This window comes from Arachis hypogaea, chromosome 5, assembly GCF_003086295.3.
Source record: "Arachis hypogaea cultivar Tifrunner chromosome 5, arahy.Tifrunner.gnm2.J5K5, whole genome shotgun sequence".
NCBI lineage: Eukaryota > Viridiplantae > Streptophyta > Magnoliopsida > Fabales > Fabaceae > Arachis > Arachis hypogaea.
In genome coordinates, this window is record NC_092040.1 from 113,817,887 (window position 1) to 113,836,251 (window position 18,365).

The window sequence follows — 18,365 nt, forward strand, 5'->3', positions numbered from 1 at the left end:
ATATAAAAAATATATAAAAAAATATTAAAAAAATTAAACATGTATAAAAAAATAACGTTATTACTTAATGTCATGTCCTCTTAAGTAATTATCTATCTAAAAGTAAGTAATTTTAATTAATATTATCCAAACAATATTTATTTTATCAAATCAATTTTGGTAAAAAATTGTCAAACATAAATCATATCGACAAAAACTTACTTCTATTCAAAATCAATTCTATAAATCACTCTTATTCGATCTTATTCAAACTCTAATTTGACTAACCACAAGCCAAACATACGCTAAGTCATTGACTACGGCAATTGCATTGCAGGCTTGCAAGGTCGACGTAATTTAATAAGAGTAAAAAAAAAAAAACAGCTGTAGATATCAAGAGTAGACATGTATAATTCAAGGTTCATTGTGTGTTTATGCCGATGGATCCAAGTTGTGGAGCCACATTTATGGTTATCGTGGTGTTGATGTTGCATGTTGGAGTGAGTGGGTGCATTGAGAGACAGAGAGGAGTATAGAATGGATCGTCCTCATCGATCAAAGTTGAAAGTTCAAGCACGGATAACTGTATATCAAAGAAGATGGTGAAGGTAGGGTCATTTACCTTGACCTGTTGATGCATAGAATCCAATTAGTTTCGCTTAGTTACTTATTGTTAAAAGAAGTGATTTGATAGCTGAAAGTGTTGCAAGGCATCTTCCATATATCTGCATTGAAAAGAACGACCTTGCACAATTAATGACTACGCGGAAAGAAAGAAAAATACGGGTGTAGGAATGGCTAACAGCAGTGCTTATATATGTGATGATTTGCATTGCTACCACACTCAGCCAAGTATCATTCTCGATTTCATACTTCACTTGTGATGAGCGTGGTCATGATGAGGATGAATCTGAATCCTGTTCCGTTCATGATTCTGATTGAAACTGTATTGCTATTTATTACGATGCTGCTGTTGGCAGGAGGAGTAGGAGGAGAGGTGAAGTGCGCAGAGCGGGAGAGGCAAGCATTGCTGGATTTCAAGGCCGCCATGGTTGATGACTATGGCATGCTCTCGTCGTGGAAGGGCCGTGATTGCTGCCATTGGAACGGTGTTCGCTGCCGCAACCTCACTGCCCATGTAATCAGTCTCGACCTTCACGGTGACTCCATCGGAAATGAATATTTCTACTTTGAACGATTTTTGAGAGGTAAGATTCCCAGCCTCAGGTACTTGAACCTCAGTTTCAATGGTTTTGAAGACTACCATGTCCCTGAATTCTTTGGTAACCTCACCAGCTTGAGGTATCTTGATTTGTCCTATTGTTACTTTGATGGAAGAATTCCAAGTCAAATTGGATCTCTTTCACATTTAACATACTTGAATCTTCATGCGAATAACTTGAGAATGATGAGCTGCTTCTAAAAGGTATTGATCTCTCAAGTAATCACTTGTCGGGAGACATTCCATCAGAACTTGAGAATTTGGTGGAGCTAGTTTCATTGAATTTATCAAGAAATAACTTGACAGGAAAAATTCCTTCAGGAATTGGAAGGTTGTTATCATTGGAGTCGCTTGATTTGTCAAGAAACCATTTATTTGGCTCCATTCCTTCTAGTCTTGCACAAATTAGTTTTCTCTCTGTGTTGGATTTATCACATAATAATTTGTCTGGACAAATTCCAACTGGCACACAGTTGCAGAGTTTCAATGCCTCAAGCTACGAAGAAAATCAAAATCTCTGTGGGCTACCTCTTGAAAACATGTGTCCCAAGGAAGAGCCACGTCAAGAATCTTTGGTTAAAACCCAAGATGAGAATGATGGTTTTATTCAAGCATTCTTTGCAAGCATGGGATTGGGATTCTTTGTCGGATTCTGGGGGATCTTTGGCACTATTCTCTTCAATAGCTCATGGAGACATGCTTACTTCCGGTTCTTGAACAACATAACAGAAAAAGTTATGTCAAGGTGGCAATGGTGGTGATAAATACAACAAGTACTAGCTTGATTGGTAATACTTTTTTTTTATTTATTTCAAGTTGATCTTATTTCAATTTTTTGTTGATATGAAATATTGTTCAACCTATGAACTTTGAATGATGTTAATGGTTTCTTATCTTTTCACTGATAGTGGATCGGCGACCATGTACCCACATCATTTTAGTCAGGAAGCAAATAAAGCAGCAGTACTTTCAAATGATGAATAAAACTAATTAGTCGTTCATGAAGTGAGTGTGTGAAACTTTAAAAGTAAATAAAATGAGTTGTGTATTTGTAACTAAGTACTAGTGAGTGTTACTTATTAATATATCAGTTTGTATTTGTGAATTGTAACTACCAGTTACCAATCAATGTTGTGATATTTGGTTTAGACAAGAGAATATGATATCTATTTTATATCTTTCATGGGATAATAGTCATCAAATCATTTTTGCATGGTAATGAATTTTCTTGAAAAGCTTGATTAGCAGCTCAATATGGCTTAACTGAATTCAGCTAAGTAGGAAGATGGCATGATGTTAAGCAATCATTGTTTCAGATGCATCACATTCATTCATGTGACATAGTTGTTTTGAATTTTGGTGCATTTGATTGCATACCATTTAGTTGCTTTTTACCAGTTTTATACCTAAGTCGCAAGAACTTTGTTTTTTCCTCTGTTTTGGACATCAACTATTAGTTGCTTTTTACCAATTTTATTTGTTGGATGATGTCATTTTCAACTATTTATTTTTCACTTAAAATTTCTTTTCGAATCAAGCGTTAATAATTATAGAAAAGAAAATCTTAGTATGAATTTTGAAGTGATTATGGGACACACAATCCCCACAGTAGAGCTATGCAAATGCTCACTTATTGTAGATCTCTTGTTCGAATCCCTCCTATAGTCCTATCCATCTCCAAAACCTACACCATTGAAGCCATAATCATTTACTTCTTCCATGCATTCATCATTGCTTCCCAGCATGCATGCTACTTCAATTCACATGTTGTGGTTCATCACTTGCCCACTATAGACAAGATCTTAATTAAACACAACTCAATGATAATATTGATCATCACCTTATTGCATCCAAAAACCTACAATTCTTTTCTTCAATTCGCAGTTGTTGCATCCAAAACACGCGGTGTTATTATTAGAACCAAGACGCCTGAAAGCAATTTCCGAAGGTTCATGCATACTCATTTTATGGGGAATTAGACAGCATTTATAAGGCACTGAAACAATCACCTAACTACGATTAAGTATGTGTGCCATTTCGATCAAAAGAAGGCAACGGAACGACGCGCGTGACTTGCAACAACCATCAAGCAACTTAATGCGCGTCACTGCATTTGTTATAACAGAATCATATTTGCGTAATTGCGTCCCTCTCCTTAATAACGCATTCCAATCCACTTCGTAACCGTTTTCATTCTTCTTTCCACACACACTCGATCTCTCTCTCACACAGAGTAGCAGCAACCACTAACAATGGTTCTCGAGATCAGCATTGAACCCAGCATGATCACCGAAGTCGAGACTTACGACTTCACTGACCGCCATTACCCTTACACCGTTTATGCCGACGACCAACGCATCCTCTGCATCAACACCACCTCTCCCCGAACGCTCTCCAAGTGGCTCACCAACCTTCTCAAGTCCACTCCCAAAAACACCCCGGTCATCGTCGGCGTAACCGCCGAGCACCAATTTACCGAGTACACCAAGCACGGCGTCAAGGACCACAGCTACGACTTCATCTCCCTCTGCGTTGGCTCTCACTGCCTCCTCTACCCTCTTCCCGAACAAGGTGACTGGTACAACGCAAAGCAAAACCCTAGGCCCCTTTGCGACTTCTTCGCCAACCCTAGGGTTATCGCGGTGGGAATGGAGATCGAAAAGGTGAAGGCAAAGCTGGAGAAGCACCACGGGATCGAGCTGAAGAAGGCGTTGGACCTTAGGGCGATGGCGGTGGAAGGGCTGAAGGAGGTAGGGGAGAAGGTGGATCTGTGGCGGTACGATCTTGACAAGTTGGCGACGACAGTGTTGGGGAAGCACTTTGACGTGGTGAGGCCGGAAAAGAAGCTGGAATGGTACGATGAAGAAACCTGGTGGTATTTGTACAAAGTGTATACGGATGAGAAGACTATGTTCATCACCATTGATACTTATCTTTGCTACCTCATTGGTTTGGAGCTGCATGGTATGATCCATGGACATGAAGCTGGTAAGAGCCAAGATTCTTGCAAGTCTAAGAAGAAGGTTAACAAGAAGAAGAACTCGTGTGGCGCCTTTGATTTCTGAGATTAGTAACGAGGTAATGCATGCATGGTTTGATTAGAGTAGTATATGATCGAGATTCCTTGCTAATGATAGTAGCTTTTACTCTTTCAATTTGTATCTGGATTTGGATATGGATTTTCATCATTTCATGTGATGTAATGATCTAGGGCTTGAGTGGCGTTAATCATTTTCTTTTCAGTTCTAATGATGCAATGCTTAATGAACAATTCCACTTTAGTTTTTCTTCTAGATAATTAACACCAACATGCAGTTTTAATTTTGGCATAATTAGGAAATTACGATTCCAGGAGCGAACTGTTATATTGGAATATTTGATTTTAGCTATAGTCAAAATTTTCAACAACGGAATCAACATGTGGCTGATCTGTGTTTAAAAAAGTCGTTCTCTTAAATAGCGGAGAATTGCAGCATCTCAGATACCTGAATCTCAGTTCAAATGATTTTTGATACAATCATATCCCTGAATTCTTTGCTAGCTATAGTTTTGGATTTTGGGAAGTGCATTTGATTGCATACCATTTATTTCACATTCGCTCTTGCATATGCCTAAGCCACAAGAACTCTGTTTTTCCTCTGTTTTAGATGCCTACTTCTTCTGCTTCCTTGCATTCATCATTGCTTCCCAGCTGTGACCGCACCCAACAAACCCACAATTCTTTTTTTCAATTCGCAGTTGTTGTATCTAAAACACGCGGTGTTATATATTGAACACATTTGAGCCCTTATTAGAACCAAGAAACCTCAAAGCAAATTCCGAAGGTTCATGCGTATTCATTGGTCCCACACCACCAGTTTTCTACGTGGGACCTCTACTTGCAACAAAAACAAAATCACAAACATACACGTGTTGTGCATCAGAATGAATCGTTGTTTTGGAAGCATGGGTATGTACGTTATCAAAAGAACAGTCACATTCGCTCTTGCATATGCCTAATTCACAAGAACTCTTTTTAGTGCGTTATGTGGTACCTATAATTTTACTATGACTATGGTGGCTATAAGGAAATTGCCAATTAGATGTGAACACTTGGCTTTTATAAGATGCTTGGATTTTGAGTTACTGTGGATTAAACATGGTAAAAAGGCTAATAATTACAGTAAACATTTTAAACTGGAATTTGAGGGAAATAATTTTTTATGTTAGAAAAATAAATAGAAAATGGATGTTATCACATCATCCATGGATGCTGAAGTATTACATGAGTTAAGGTTATCTGGGTTTGGGGGAAGGCCGATCATTATGGCAAGCATTGGCATTCACATCGCGTTGTCTCTGATCCGCCACGAGAAGAGGAAAAGTGGAAAACCGATGGTTTGGATGCGCCGTTGAGATTGCAGGAAAATGTCGGAAACTTTTTTCAGTAGTACTCGTCGTCAAAGAAGATAGATGTCAGAGGCAGGCTAGCATTGATCGGCGAAGACAGAGCAATTTGTGACCGGATAAGAGAATTTTATCGATTATGTGTGTTTTACTTACATTTGTGTGCATTTGTGTCGAAAGAATTTGGGCACATGTGCATGGTACGCCAGCAGATAAAGTTTCAAGGTGATGTGCTTAGATGTAGTTGTTCTGTCTGGTATAATTTTCCATCGATATGTTTTGACAGATCTGTGCAGAATATTTGTGCAAAAAAGACGCCTTTTACCGTATTCCATGAGTTGACCCAATATTTGTGTTTAATTTAGTTAATAACTGTAACTATATACTTACTAATTTTTTGTAGTGCAAAATTTGTTTGCACAAAATGTATGTGGTGAATTGGAACTAGATTATTTGTATGAATTGCTTTCCATAGTAATTGAGCCAAACGTCTTCAAGCAGGCATATATTTGGTTCTCTAATGCGGTAATGGTAATGCCTAGTTGATGCAATTACTTTTCAACATTTTTTCCAATGAAGAAGACACAGATTAGTGAAGATCTGTTGACTCGAGCCCATGAACTATGGGGATTGCTACTTAATTTTTGTCCTTATGCAAATGATACTCACCAAAATTTTGCAAGTCTCTCTGATTTTCTTGTTTCTTTTCTTAAAAAGCAGCCCTCCATGCATGAAATATTTTTTCATGGCATTACAAGTTACACCTCTCTTGCATACAACTGGTGACCTGTGAGCTTTCGGTGATTATATTTCTAATATTTTGTTTAACTGAATTTCTTTGTAAACGTTCCTGAACATTGTCTAGGTTCTTGTGAATCAGAACAAAGCTGTACTTATTCTTAAAAAGAGCAAGTCAAATTGCCATGCAGTATGTGATTCTGAATTAGAATTTGGTGTGCAACCTGCATATTCTAAGAAAGCTGCTACCAGAAACATTAAGTCTTTGGTATCTTGTGCAAGACAGTTGCTTTCTATTTTGTCAGATTTATTTATTACTTCACAGCCTGAGATGTACTTTTCTTTGAAGGTCAGGCAATATATCTTATTTGACTTATTTTCCCACACTTCTGCTTATGTTCTTTTGTCCTATAAAATGCATGACTTATTTGTTCACACAATAATTTATTAACAGTACTCTAGCTGAGCCTCTTAAATTAATTTTGGAGAAATTTTAGTTTGAGCAGTACTCTGGAGCCATTTCGTATCTTACTTTTGTTATCCCTTACATTGGTTTGTGACTTGTCATGATTCCTTCTATTTGTCTCTTGCATCATTATTTGTTTCATGTAACGAGAAAAAAGTACCGTGTTGGGTTGTTTGAATTTTAATTTAATCTCTTTTTTATTAGGGAGCCACTGGGTGCCTGGCTTCTATCACTGATTCCTCTGTGACCAAGGAGATGTTTCTCTCTTTCCTTGATAAGTTTATGCTGCGAGTGGCAGTGGAGGTTAGATAGCAAACTCAGCAAAATGGAGAATTATTCTAAGAGGTGAATTTAGTGCTTGATTTATACATGTATTTTGTATCAATGATGATGATATAGTGCCCGTCAATGATTCGTCTTTTATACATATATTTTGTATCAATGATGATGATATTCTACTTTTGGTAGGTCTATTGGGTATGAAATTCTTCTACTAATCTGGTCTTTTCTTGCCTTTATTGCTTATCTTCTTTCGATAATTCTCATATCCATAATATTTAATGTGCTGGAATTCAGTTCTAAATTATAACTTTTTGGAAAAGTATATGTAACAAGAGCTAGCAAAAAACTAAACAAAACTAAGTTAATTTATATTATTAATTAATTTTAAATTTTTTAAATTCAAAATTTAAAAAATTTAAAATTGATTAACTAAACCTAATTGAAACTTATAAAACCCTTCATCTTCTCTCTCATGTTAACCTACCCGCTTCTAACAATCACATAAACAGATCTCTCTCATCGTCAGACCCTTTCCGTCTTCCCACCGCGACCCACTTTTTCGATTGCTTCTGCTTCTATTTTGTAGCAGTGAACATAACATTCCGAAACACAGCAGGGCCAAGCAAGCACCAAGCAGTTGCCCTTGGAAGCGGAGCCGACTTATCAGCCTTCTACATGTGCAGCTTCGAGGTCTACCAAGACACACTCTACGCCCATTCCATGCGTCAATTTTACAGCGACTGCCACATTTATGGCACCGTTGATTTTATTTTCGGTAACGCCACCGTAGTCTTCCAAAATTACAACATCTTGCCCGTCTCCCTATGACCGGCCAATTCAACTCAATTACCGCACAAGGCAGAATCGACCCCAACCAAACTACCGGTATCTCCATACACAACGCAACGATTCGACCCGCCGACAATTTGGCCCCTCGCGTTGGTGTTGTGAAAACGTATCTTGGTAGGCCGTGGAAGCAATATTCGAGAACGGTTTTATAAAAAAATATAAAAAAAAATATTCATTTAATATGAAAAAATAACATCCTAATACTTAACAAAAGAAATATCCAGTTATATTTTAACAAAAATAATTAAATATCTATAAAATTTTTAAAAAAAAATATGAAATTTTTAAAGAAATAGACACATTCACATTTGCAATACCAAAAAATTCGAAAAACATATAAAAGAATATCCATTTAGTATGAAAAAGAAACATTCTAATACTTAACAAAAGAAACATCCATATGTATTAACTCGCAAAAATTTTAAATTCACCAAAGGTATTTTAGCTAATTTTTGGCTAATACCCTTTTGATTTCCTAGCATTGTTCTAACTTTTTTTATAATATTTATCTTCCTTGATAATGCTTTTTTATTGTTTAGCCTAAATAAAAGGCTATGGAATCTCCGTTTTGTTTAGTTGCAACTCTTATCTACAGCTACTTTGATTCAACCATTATTCCTTATCTTTCGAGTTTAAAGAGCTTATCAAAATAGTTTAATATCTGAATTTTTTTTCTCGTTAATTAATTATTTTAATTTTTTATTTTATAATTGCAAATCAATGTAGTTATTTTCACATCCGTTGTTTAATTTTGGCACTATACTATTATAATATATATCATTATAAATATTTTTTTAATTATTTTTTATATAATTATGTAGGATGATTTTAAGAATGCTAATGAAGATTAAGCTATTTATTAGAAGATATTTATGTAGGATATAATATTTTAGTTTTTTATAGTTTATTAGTGATAAATTCTAAGTAATCTTATGTATATTTTGATATGGATATATTTAATTTAGTGTGAAATGTATGAATATTTAAAATTATATTCATTCCAATACTTTTGATACATTATAAATATATTTTATTGAAAGATTATTTTTATTATTTAAAAAAATCATTTAGTACTATAATATATTTATTTTTATTTTATAATATTTAAATAATTTAATTAAAAAAAAAAAACATTACAAGACCATTAAAAAAAAGAGTTTCAGACAAAAAAGATATCATAAAAAGTATTTTCCTCTTTTTTTTTTTAATTTTTTTCCCTCTTGCTTGTAAATTGAATTTTTTTTAAGCCATATATTGTAAATTTAATTATCTATTATCTTCATCTAAAGAAAAAAACAAAAAAACAAAACAATCCAAGACTTTTTTTTTCTCTGATTTTTACTAATTTTTGTCCGTAAGTCTTGTGTTTTTCATATTTTTGTTGGCCTGGTACAGAGCCAACATTATGAAGCCCAATTTTCAGTACTCAATTTTTCATTTTGTCTTTACAGTAACATTCCAAAAGTTATCTATTTACCATTCTCGCCACTAATTACCTTTCATAATCCTTTAGTCAAGTGTGACACATCTGTTGGTGAATCAATACTTAGTCACCACTAGATACCATTAATTGTGCCACCAGAAAACTGATGACCACTCTTTTTTCCCCTGTTTTGAACATCTACAACTATTCGGTGTAACAAATGGTCGAACCCGAATGTTTCTTTTAAGCTCTTAATTGGTTTTTTACTAATTTAATAATTTTATTTGTTAGATGATCTCATTTTTAACTATTTATTTTTCACTTAAAATTTCTTTTAGAATCAAGCGTTCGTAATTATAAAAAAGAAAATCTTAGTATGAATTTTGGAGTGATTATAGGACACACAATCCCCACACTAGAGCTATGCAAACGCATACTCACTTATTAAATAGATCTCTCGTTCGAATCCCTGCTATCCATCTCCAAAACCTACACCATTGAAGCCATAATCATTTGCTTCTTCTTCCATGCATTCATCATTGCTTCCCAGCATGCATGCTACTTCAATTCACTTGTTGTGGTTCATCACTTGCCCACCATAGACAAGATCTTAAACACAACTCAATGATAATATCCATCACCTTATTGCATCAAAAAACCTACAATTCTTTTCTTCAATTCGCAGTTGTTGCATCCAAAACATGCGGTGTTATAGTGAACACATATGAGGACTTATTAGAACCAAGACGCCTCAAAGCAATTTCCGAAGGTTCATGCATACTCATTTTATGGGAAATTACCATTTATAAGGCACTGAAATAATCACCTAGGCTACGTTTGTTTATAGAGACAGGACACTCAAACAAAGACACAGAAACACATTTATAAAAACGGCGCATTGAAACACAGAAACATAGAATTGTGTTTGACAGAAGAAACATGGACAGAAACTATGGGTGTTTATAACCCGGCCCGGTCCGAAGACCCAGTCCGGCCCCAAACTTTTTAGGGGTTAATTTGGTGTAATTTCACTGGGTTTAGGGTCGGGTAAGGGTCTCAAAAATTGACTCGGTCATTATTTCGGGTCGGGTCCAGGACATAGCTCGGATCACCCGAACTCGGCCTGGTCATCATACACAATTAATATTTTGTGTTATTAGCGATGGATGATGGCTATTCTTATGTGGAATTAAGTATTGTAAACCTTAATATTTTGTATTATTAGTCATTATAAGACTATAAGTTAATGTTTTATGTTTAAAATGCATAAGACTTTAGACTAATGCATAATATTGTGTTATTTGTATTGATTTAAATATTTGGTGTTATTAGACAATATTAGTATTAATTGTGGTTATGCTTTAATTTTAGGGAAGGGTTAGTTCTTATTATATTTTTCCAAGTGAATTTTACCTTGTCAAATAATGGTTGGAGTCTTCGAAATTTGGATATTTTCACATGCTAACTTATAAGAAGGTAATGTTAACGGCCCGGTTTTCACCCAGTATAATCGTGGCCCGAAAGTGTGTAGGTTTCATCCGGTCTAGGGGTTAGGTTCGAGTCTAACAAATAGGCCCGATATATATTTCGGGTTGGGTCTGGGTCACATCAAACCCGATTTCACCTGGCCCATGAACACCCCTAACAGAGATAATGTGTCCAGAGACATTGAATAGTTAGTGTATTTTGTGTCCATCCTGACAGGAATGACACAGGAATACTAACAATAGGTACAACTTATTTTTCATTTTTTCTTTCATTATTCTTATTAATTTTTCATAATTATATTTTTCATCTCAAATTTTTTAAATAAAAAAAAGAATAAATTGAAATTTTATAATTTATTTTAGTTTATCACCAAACAAAATACAAAAATACAATTTTGTGTCTCTGCCCTTCAACCTGTCTTATTCGCAATGTCTTGTCCTATCATGTTCTCAGCAACAAACACGGCCCCTAATTAACTACGATTAAGTATGTGTGCCGCTAATAATTATTTTGAAATAGCACTTGATACTATATATAGTCACACATTGGATAAATAACAATACAAAGTTGTAGAGAAATCATGTTGTACCAAGTATAATTTTTTATGAAGTATGAAAAAAAAGAGTCAATTTTTTTTATTTGATTTTGATAAATCCAAGTATAAATTATAGAAAAGAAAATCTTAGTATAAATTATTTGATTTATAATATAAAATACATAAGAATAGAATAATATTTTAATAAATAAAATTAATTAATGTCAAATAATGAAATAAATATGACAATGTTTTAGAAAATACATTAATAATGGTATTAAATTTATTATTAATTAAGAGATAATGCTAATTAATATTATTAGATGAGGAAGGATAATAAAAAATAAATTTAAAATTCTATAAAAATTATAATTTGGTATAAGAATTTATGTGACAATCAAATAAGTAGAAGAGATGCTACTTTTTAGTGGCAAAAAATATAAGTATTAACTTTTATACAGATATAAACAAAATAGAAGAGAGTTCAAATATTTTTAAGTCAAATTAGATATAGAATTCATCCATAATTTTCATCTTATTTTTTTACTTGTGGAGCTAATAGAAATAATAGGAAATGGTAAAATTATTCAAATAATAATGACACTTTCTTTACAAGGATATTGGCTATCAACAATCATATCGTGGAAAATGGTGTCATTGAATTCAAAGTGGGGGGTGAAACACGGTAGAAAGATAATTTGATGACTTTGAATCGTGCATGTAAAACGCCATGAATACTAGTAGATGAAAAGTTTGACTTAAAGATGAGTGCCAACAATATGATGCTTGTACTTTTCATTTAGTGGGACATGATAGTAATAGTAATTCATAGCAAAGAATAGAGGTCCTCTACTATATATTGGATCCATATATGGTGCTATAACAGGCACATTCTTGAGTTCATACTTCACTTGTGATGAGCGTAGTGATGATGAGGATGAATAATCTGATTCTGATTGAAGTTGTTTTACTCTTTGTTACGGTGGACCTTCTTCTTGTTTGTGCTACTGCAGCAGGAGGAGCGGTGAAGTGCGCAGAGCGGGAGAGGCAAGCACTGCTGCATTTCAAGGCCGCCATGGTTGATGACTACGGCATTCTCTCTTCGTGGAAGGGTCGTGATTGCTGCCATTGGAACGGTGTTCGCTGCAGCAACCTCACTGCCCATGTTATCAGTCTCGACCTTCACGGTGACGTCATCGAAAATGAAGTTTCCGACTTAGAACGATTTTTGAGAGGTAAGATTCCCAGCTCGTTAGTGGAATTGCAGCACCTCAGGTACTTGAACCTCAGTTTCAATCCTTTTGAAGATTACCATATCCCTGAATTCTTTGGTAACCTCACCAGCTTGAGGTATCTTGATTTGTCATTTTGTCGCTTTGGTGGAAGAATTCCAACTCAATTTGGATCTCTTCCTCATTTAACATACTTGAATCTTAATTTCAATGACTTAGAGGGTTCAATTCCTTATCAACTTGGAAATCTGTCCAAGTTGGAGTATCTTAATCTCGATGTAAATGATTTCCAAGGAACAATACCATCTCAACTTGGGAACCTTTCAAGCTTGCACGAGCTTTACCTTGACGGTACACGTGGTTCTCTCAAAATGAATGATGATGGACAATGGTTATCCACTCTTACCTCTTTAACCAATCTTGACTTGACCTCTATATTGAATCTCAACAATTCCTATAACTGGATACAAGCCATCAGTAATATCTCCACACTAACAGAACTCAGCCTAATCGATTGTGCACTTTCAGATCATTTTATCTCTTCACAAACACTAAGACTTTCCAACTTCAAATTTCCTAATTCTCTTTCCAGCTTGGATCTTTCTTATAACACCTTCACTCCTTCCCTGTTATTCCAATGGTTGTCCAATGTCACTTCCAACCTTGTTGAACTTGCCCTTGATTCCAGCCTCTTAGAGGGTTCCACACCTGCCACATCAAATCATTTTGACATCACAATGCAATCACTTGAGCGGCTTCACATATCTCATTATCAAATCACGGCCAGGGATTTCAAATCCTTTGCGAATATATGCACCTTATCTTCTTTGTGGGTGTTTGATAGCGAGTTGACTGAAGATTTGGAATCAATTCTTCATAATCTCTCAGCTGGCTGTGTCACTCACTCACTTCAAGAGTTGTATTTGGGCTATAAACAGATGACTGGCTCAATACCTGATGACCTTTCAATATTCCCATTTTTAAAAGAGTTGTACCTCTTCCAAAATCAGTTAAGAGGAAAAATACCTGACAATATCAGGTTGCCATCTCAGTTAAAGGCTTTGTCCATCAGTTCGAACTCTATAGAAGGTGGAATTCCAAAGTCCTTTGGAAATATATGTAGTCTCGAATCATTAGACTTGTCCCACAACACTTTGACGGCAGAGCTTCCAGTTGCAATGCAACACTTGTCTGGATGCTCAAGTCTCAAGTACTTGGATCTCAGAAATAATAAATTCAACGGAACCTTGCCTGACATCTCAATTTTCCCATCTTTAACACATTTATATTTGTCTGAAAATAAGCTAAATGGGAAGGTTCCTGAAGGAATTCAATTTCCGTCACAGTTGGAAACATTGACCATGAACTCAAACTCTTTGGAAGGGGTGATCACAAACTCTCAGTTTCATAATTTGTCTAAGTTGAAGGTCTTGGGCTTATCTGGCAACTCATTTGTTTTGGAAATTAATCGTGACTGGATTCCACCTTTTCAGTTGCAAGCGATAATGTTGCAGCACTGTAAATTGGGTCCCTATTTTCCAAAATGGTTGAAGACACAGAGAAGATTAATGCAGCTTGATATTTCCAATGCTGGCATTTCGGATATCACTCCAAGTTGGTTTTGGGCTCTATCAACAAGGCTAGTGAGCATGAACATTTCATACAATAATCTCAGCGGTGTGATTCCAGATTTTCCATTAAGATTTACAGAATACCCTTCCATATCTCTAGCTGCAAATCAATTCGAAGGCTCAATCCCGCTTTTTTTACGAAATGCTGTGTCCCTGGATCTATCCAACAACAAATTTTCAGACTTGACTTCATTTCTATGTGCCAATAATTCAGCTGAAAGATTAGGCCAATTGGATATTTCAAACAATTATATATCTGGCCAAATCCCTGATTGTTGGGGTAATTTTAAATCATTAGCCTATATAGATTTAAGTAACAATAATTTCTCTGGAAAAGTTCCTAATTCAATAGGACTAGTTCTTGAGCTTCGTGTATTGATGTTGAGAAACAATACCTTGACGGGGGAGCTTCCTTTCTCGATGAAGCATTGCAAAAATTTAGAGATGCTGGATGCAGGAGAGAACAAATTATCAGGAATCATTCCTTCTTGGATTGGAAGCAGCTTACAACAACTGCAAATGTTAAGCTTGCGGAAAAATCACTTTTTTGGAAGTATACCATTATCTCTATGTTCTCTAAATGGCATTCGTTTCTTGGATCTCTCGGTTAATCATCTGTGGGGCCCAATTCCCAAATGTTTCATTAACTTCACTGCAATGACCACCCAAGAAAGGTTCTTAACGGATTCCAATTATTATCATTCTTATATTGTCAACCGCACTCGTGGAAGGAATGTGTATAATTATGATATAATTGCTTTGTTGATGTGGAAAGGTGTAGAACACATATTTGAGAATGATGAGCTGCTTCTAAAAGGTATTGATCTCTCAAGTAATCACTTGTCAGGAGACATTCCATCAGAACTTGAGAATTTGGTGGAGCTAGTTTCATTGAATTTATCAAGAAATAACTTGACAGGAAAAATTCCTTCAAGAATTGGAAGGTTGTTATCATTGGAGTCTCTTGATTTGTCAAGAAACCATTTATTTGGCTCCATTCCTTCTAGTCTTGCACAAATTAATTTTCTCTCTGTGTTGGATCTATCACGTAATAATTTGTCTGGACAAATTCCAACTGGCACACAATTGCAGAGTTTCAATGCCTCAAGCTACGAAGAAAATCAAGGTCTTTGTGGGCTACCTCTTGAAAAGCTGTGTTTTGTAAAAGAACGGCATCAAGAATCTGTGGTTAAAACCCAAGATGAGAATGATGGTTTTATTCAAGCATTCTTTGCAAGCATGGGATTGGGATTCTTTGTCGGATTCTGGGGGATCTTTGGCACTATCCTCTTCAATCGCTCATGGAGATATGCTTACTTCCGGTTCTTGAACAACATAACAGAAAAAGTTATGTCAAGGTGACAACGGTGGTGATAAATGCAGCAACTACTAGCTTGATTGGTAATACATTCTTTTTTATTTATTTCAAGTTGATCTTATTTCTTCAATTTTTGTTGATATGAGATATTGTTCAACCTATGGACTTTGAATGATGTTAATGGTTTCTTATCTTTTCACTGATAGCGGACCGGAGACCATGTGCCGACATCATTCTAGTCAGGAAGCAAATAATGCAGAAGTACTACTTTCAAGCGATCGATAAAACTAAGTCGTTCATGAAGTGAGTGTGGGAAATTTTAAAAGTAAATTAAATATGAGTTGTGTATTTGTAACTAAGTACTAGTGAGTGTTACTTATAGATTATGAGTTTGTATTTGTGAATTGTAACTACCAGTTACCAATCAGTATTGTAATGTATTTGGTTTAGACAAGAGAATATGATATCTATTTTATATTTTTCATGGGATAACGGTCATCAAATCATTTTTGCATGTTAATGAATTTTCTTGAGAAGCTTGACTAACAGTTCAATATGGCTTAACTGAATTCAGCTAAGTAGGAAGATGGGAAGATGTTAAGCAATCATTGTTTCCGATGCATCACAGTCATAACATTTATCTCACATTCGCTCTTTGCATATACCTAAGCCACAAGAACTCTGTTTTTCCCCTGTTTTAGATGCCTACTTCTTCTGCTTCCATGCATTCATCATTGCTTCCCAGCTGTGACCGTACCCAACAAACCTACAATTCTTTTTTTCAATTTGCAGTTTTGCATCCAAAACACGCGGTGTTATATATTGAACACATTTGAGGCCTTATTAGAATCAAGAAACCTCGAAGCAAATGGCCTATGAGTTGGAGAGAAGTGGCCAAAGGCGTTAGGGATAAAACAGTAGTACTGATTTATATGATATTTTATATAAAGAATCAGATTATATCCGATTTACTTATACTAAAAGTTATTCTTGTGAAATTATTACTCATTAATTTTAATTTTTTTGAAAAATCAGATATTTGATGCAATTCAAAAATTTTAAAAATAGAAAATATATTTTATTGTATATTTTTTTTGTGGCCACTACTTAAAATGTGAATAATTTAATTAAATATCTATTTTGAACTCGGCTATATTATCTTCATGTAAGTAGTTTCTTTTTATTTTTTTATCGAACAAGTCGAATATGTAATAATTTGCATGTAATGGACAGAAATATCTTTTATATATATTTGAGTTGGGTGATGCATAATTCATGAAATTGGACAAAGAAGCCGCCGAATATTATTTTTGTTAGCCGCAGTAATTAAGATTCTAATATCAATTATCAATTGATCAATCCATCCAACCGCAGCAAAGTCGCTTGCAACATGTATATATGTAAATACGGTAATTGATATTGAATACTTTGCATAAGAAAACATGCACTTATGTTTATTTGTGTATTCATATCAATGTCGTAAATCCATGTGCTAGTTTATAATAAACATAGTTGAGGCTAGCTAATTTTCTATAAATTAAAAATGTATTATCAAATATATATATTATTAGTCTTCAAAACGAAGTGATATGTTTATTTTAATGTGTATTTAAAAAAAAGAAACGTGATTGGATATTTTTAAATAGTTGTCGTCATCAGCACCAGCATCATGATAAAAATGGAAGATATTTAGTGTCCTCTATTATTATTATTTGAGGTGCGATCGGGGATGATGCATGATTTTTAATTGATTAGTTCTTAATTCGTTGATTATTATTATTAGACATTATTGATGAAATAGGACAACGATCCGACGGATACCATCTTGGATAGTTGTATTTATTAAGTATAATCTAAGATCAGATTTGATCGATCCAACATCACAAATTGATTGATACATATATATTAAGTGAGTATATGACAACATTATTAATATGCTAGCTACCACTACGGAAGTACACGGCTTAAGTCGCTGTTCAAATCAATAATAACGTGATGTGCTATTTAATATGCCAAACATGCCGTATGCTATAACTATATACATTATCAGGTTTCTTAAAGTTAGCTCTTTATATTTTTTATTAAATTAAATCTGGCTCATATAAAGCATACCCTATAATACAAAAGAAAATTGATAAACCACGTTGGATCGGAGATCGGATCACAGGTCCACAGCATTAATTAGGTCCTATGAAATGAGTATTTGATTTAAGGTTGTTAGTAATAAAAAAAATTAAATAATTTATTTTAATAAATATATTAAAAATTTTATATTTTTTATAAAAAAATTTAATTAATAATTTTATTATGTGTTTTATGTGTTAAGAATATATATTAAAATCTTTGACTTAAATTTGAATTAAACTAAAGAAAAAAAACGTGATCGAATGTTAATTAGTGAATTATAGTCAGCAGCTGCATGATGATAAAAAGGAAAGTTATATTGAACAAAACAAATTTCAATTTTGTAATCTGCACCACATTCATTAACTTTAAACGTGTGGCTGTTACATTGGGTAGCATGGTAGGTATTGTTTCTGTGGTGCCAATTGACCATCCTAGCCTTAGACACTCTCAAGAGTCAAAACTTTTAATAATGAAATGATCATATCATATCAATTCCATAATAACAATAGAGTGACTTCACTTGGAGATTAGGCTGCCTCTGAAACGGAATTGAGATGGAGAAATTGAAATTAAAAGACAGAAATTATAAAATAAATTAAATTAAGTTTTTATATTATATTTAGTATAAAATATATTAAATTAAATTATATTTTAGTATTATATTAATTTAAAATAAATATAAAAATTGA

The 18,365-nt window shown here is 34.3% G+C and overlaps 1 protein-coding gene across 1 annotated transcript; it reads left to right on the top strand.

Moving 5' to 3' along the window:
- Nucleotides 1-12,071: 12,071 nt before the first annotated feature.
- LOC112802937 (receptor-like protein EIX2) lies at nucleotides 12,072-16,038 on the top strand. The gene is made up of 2 exons (XM_025846371.3): nucleotides 12,072-15,632; nucleotides 15,756-16,038. The coding sequence occupies exon 1, from the start codon at nucleotides 12,285-12,287 to the stop codon at nucleotides 15,591-15,593; it is 3,309 nt and encodes a 1,102-aa protein (XP_025702156.1). The 5' UTR covers nucleotides 12,072-12,284; the 3' UTR covers nucleotides 15,594-15,632; nucleotides 15,756-16,038.
- Nucleotides 16,039-18,365: the final 2,327 nt, after the last annotated feature.

Coding starts and splice junctions, on each gene's coding strand:
- LOC112802937 (XM_025846371.3), top strand. CDS start 12,285: ATGAGCGTAGTGATGATGAGGATGAATAATCTGATTCTGATTGAAGTT.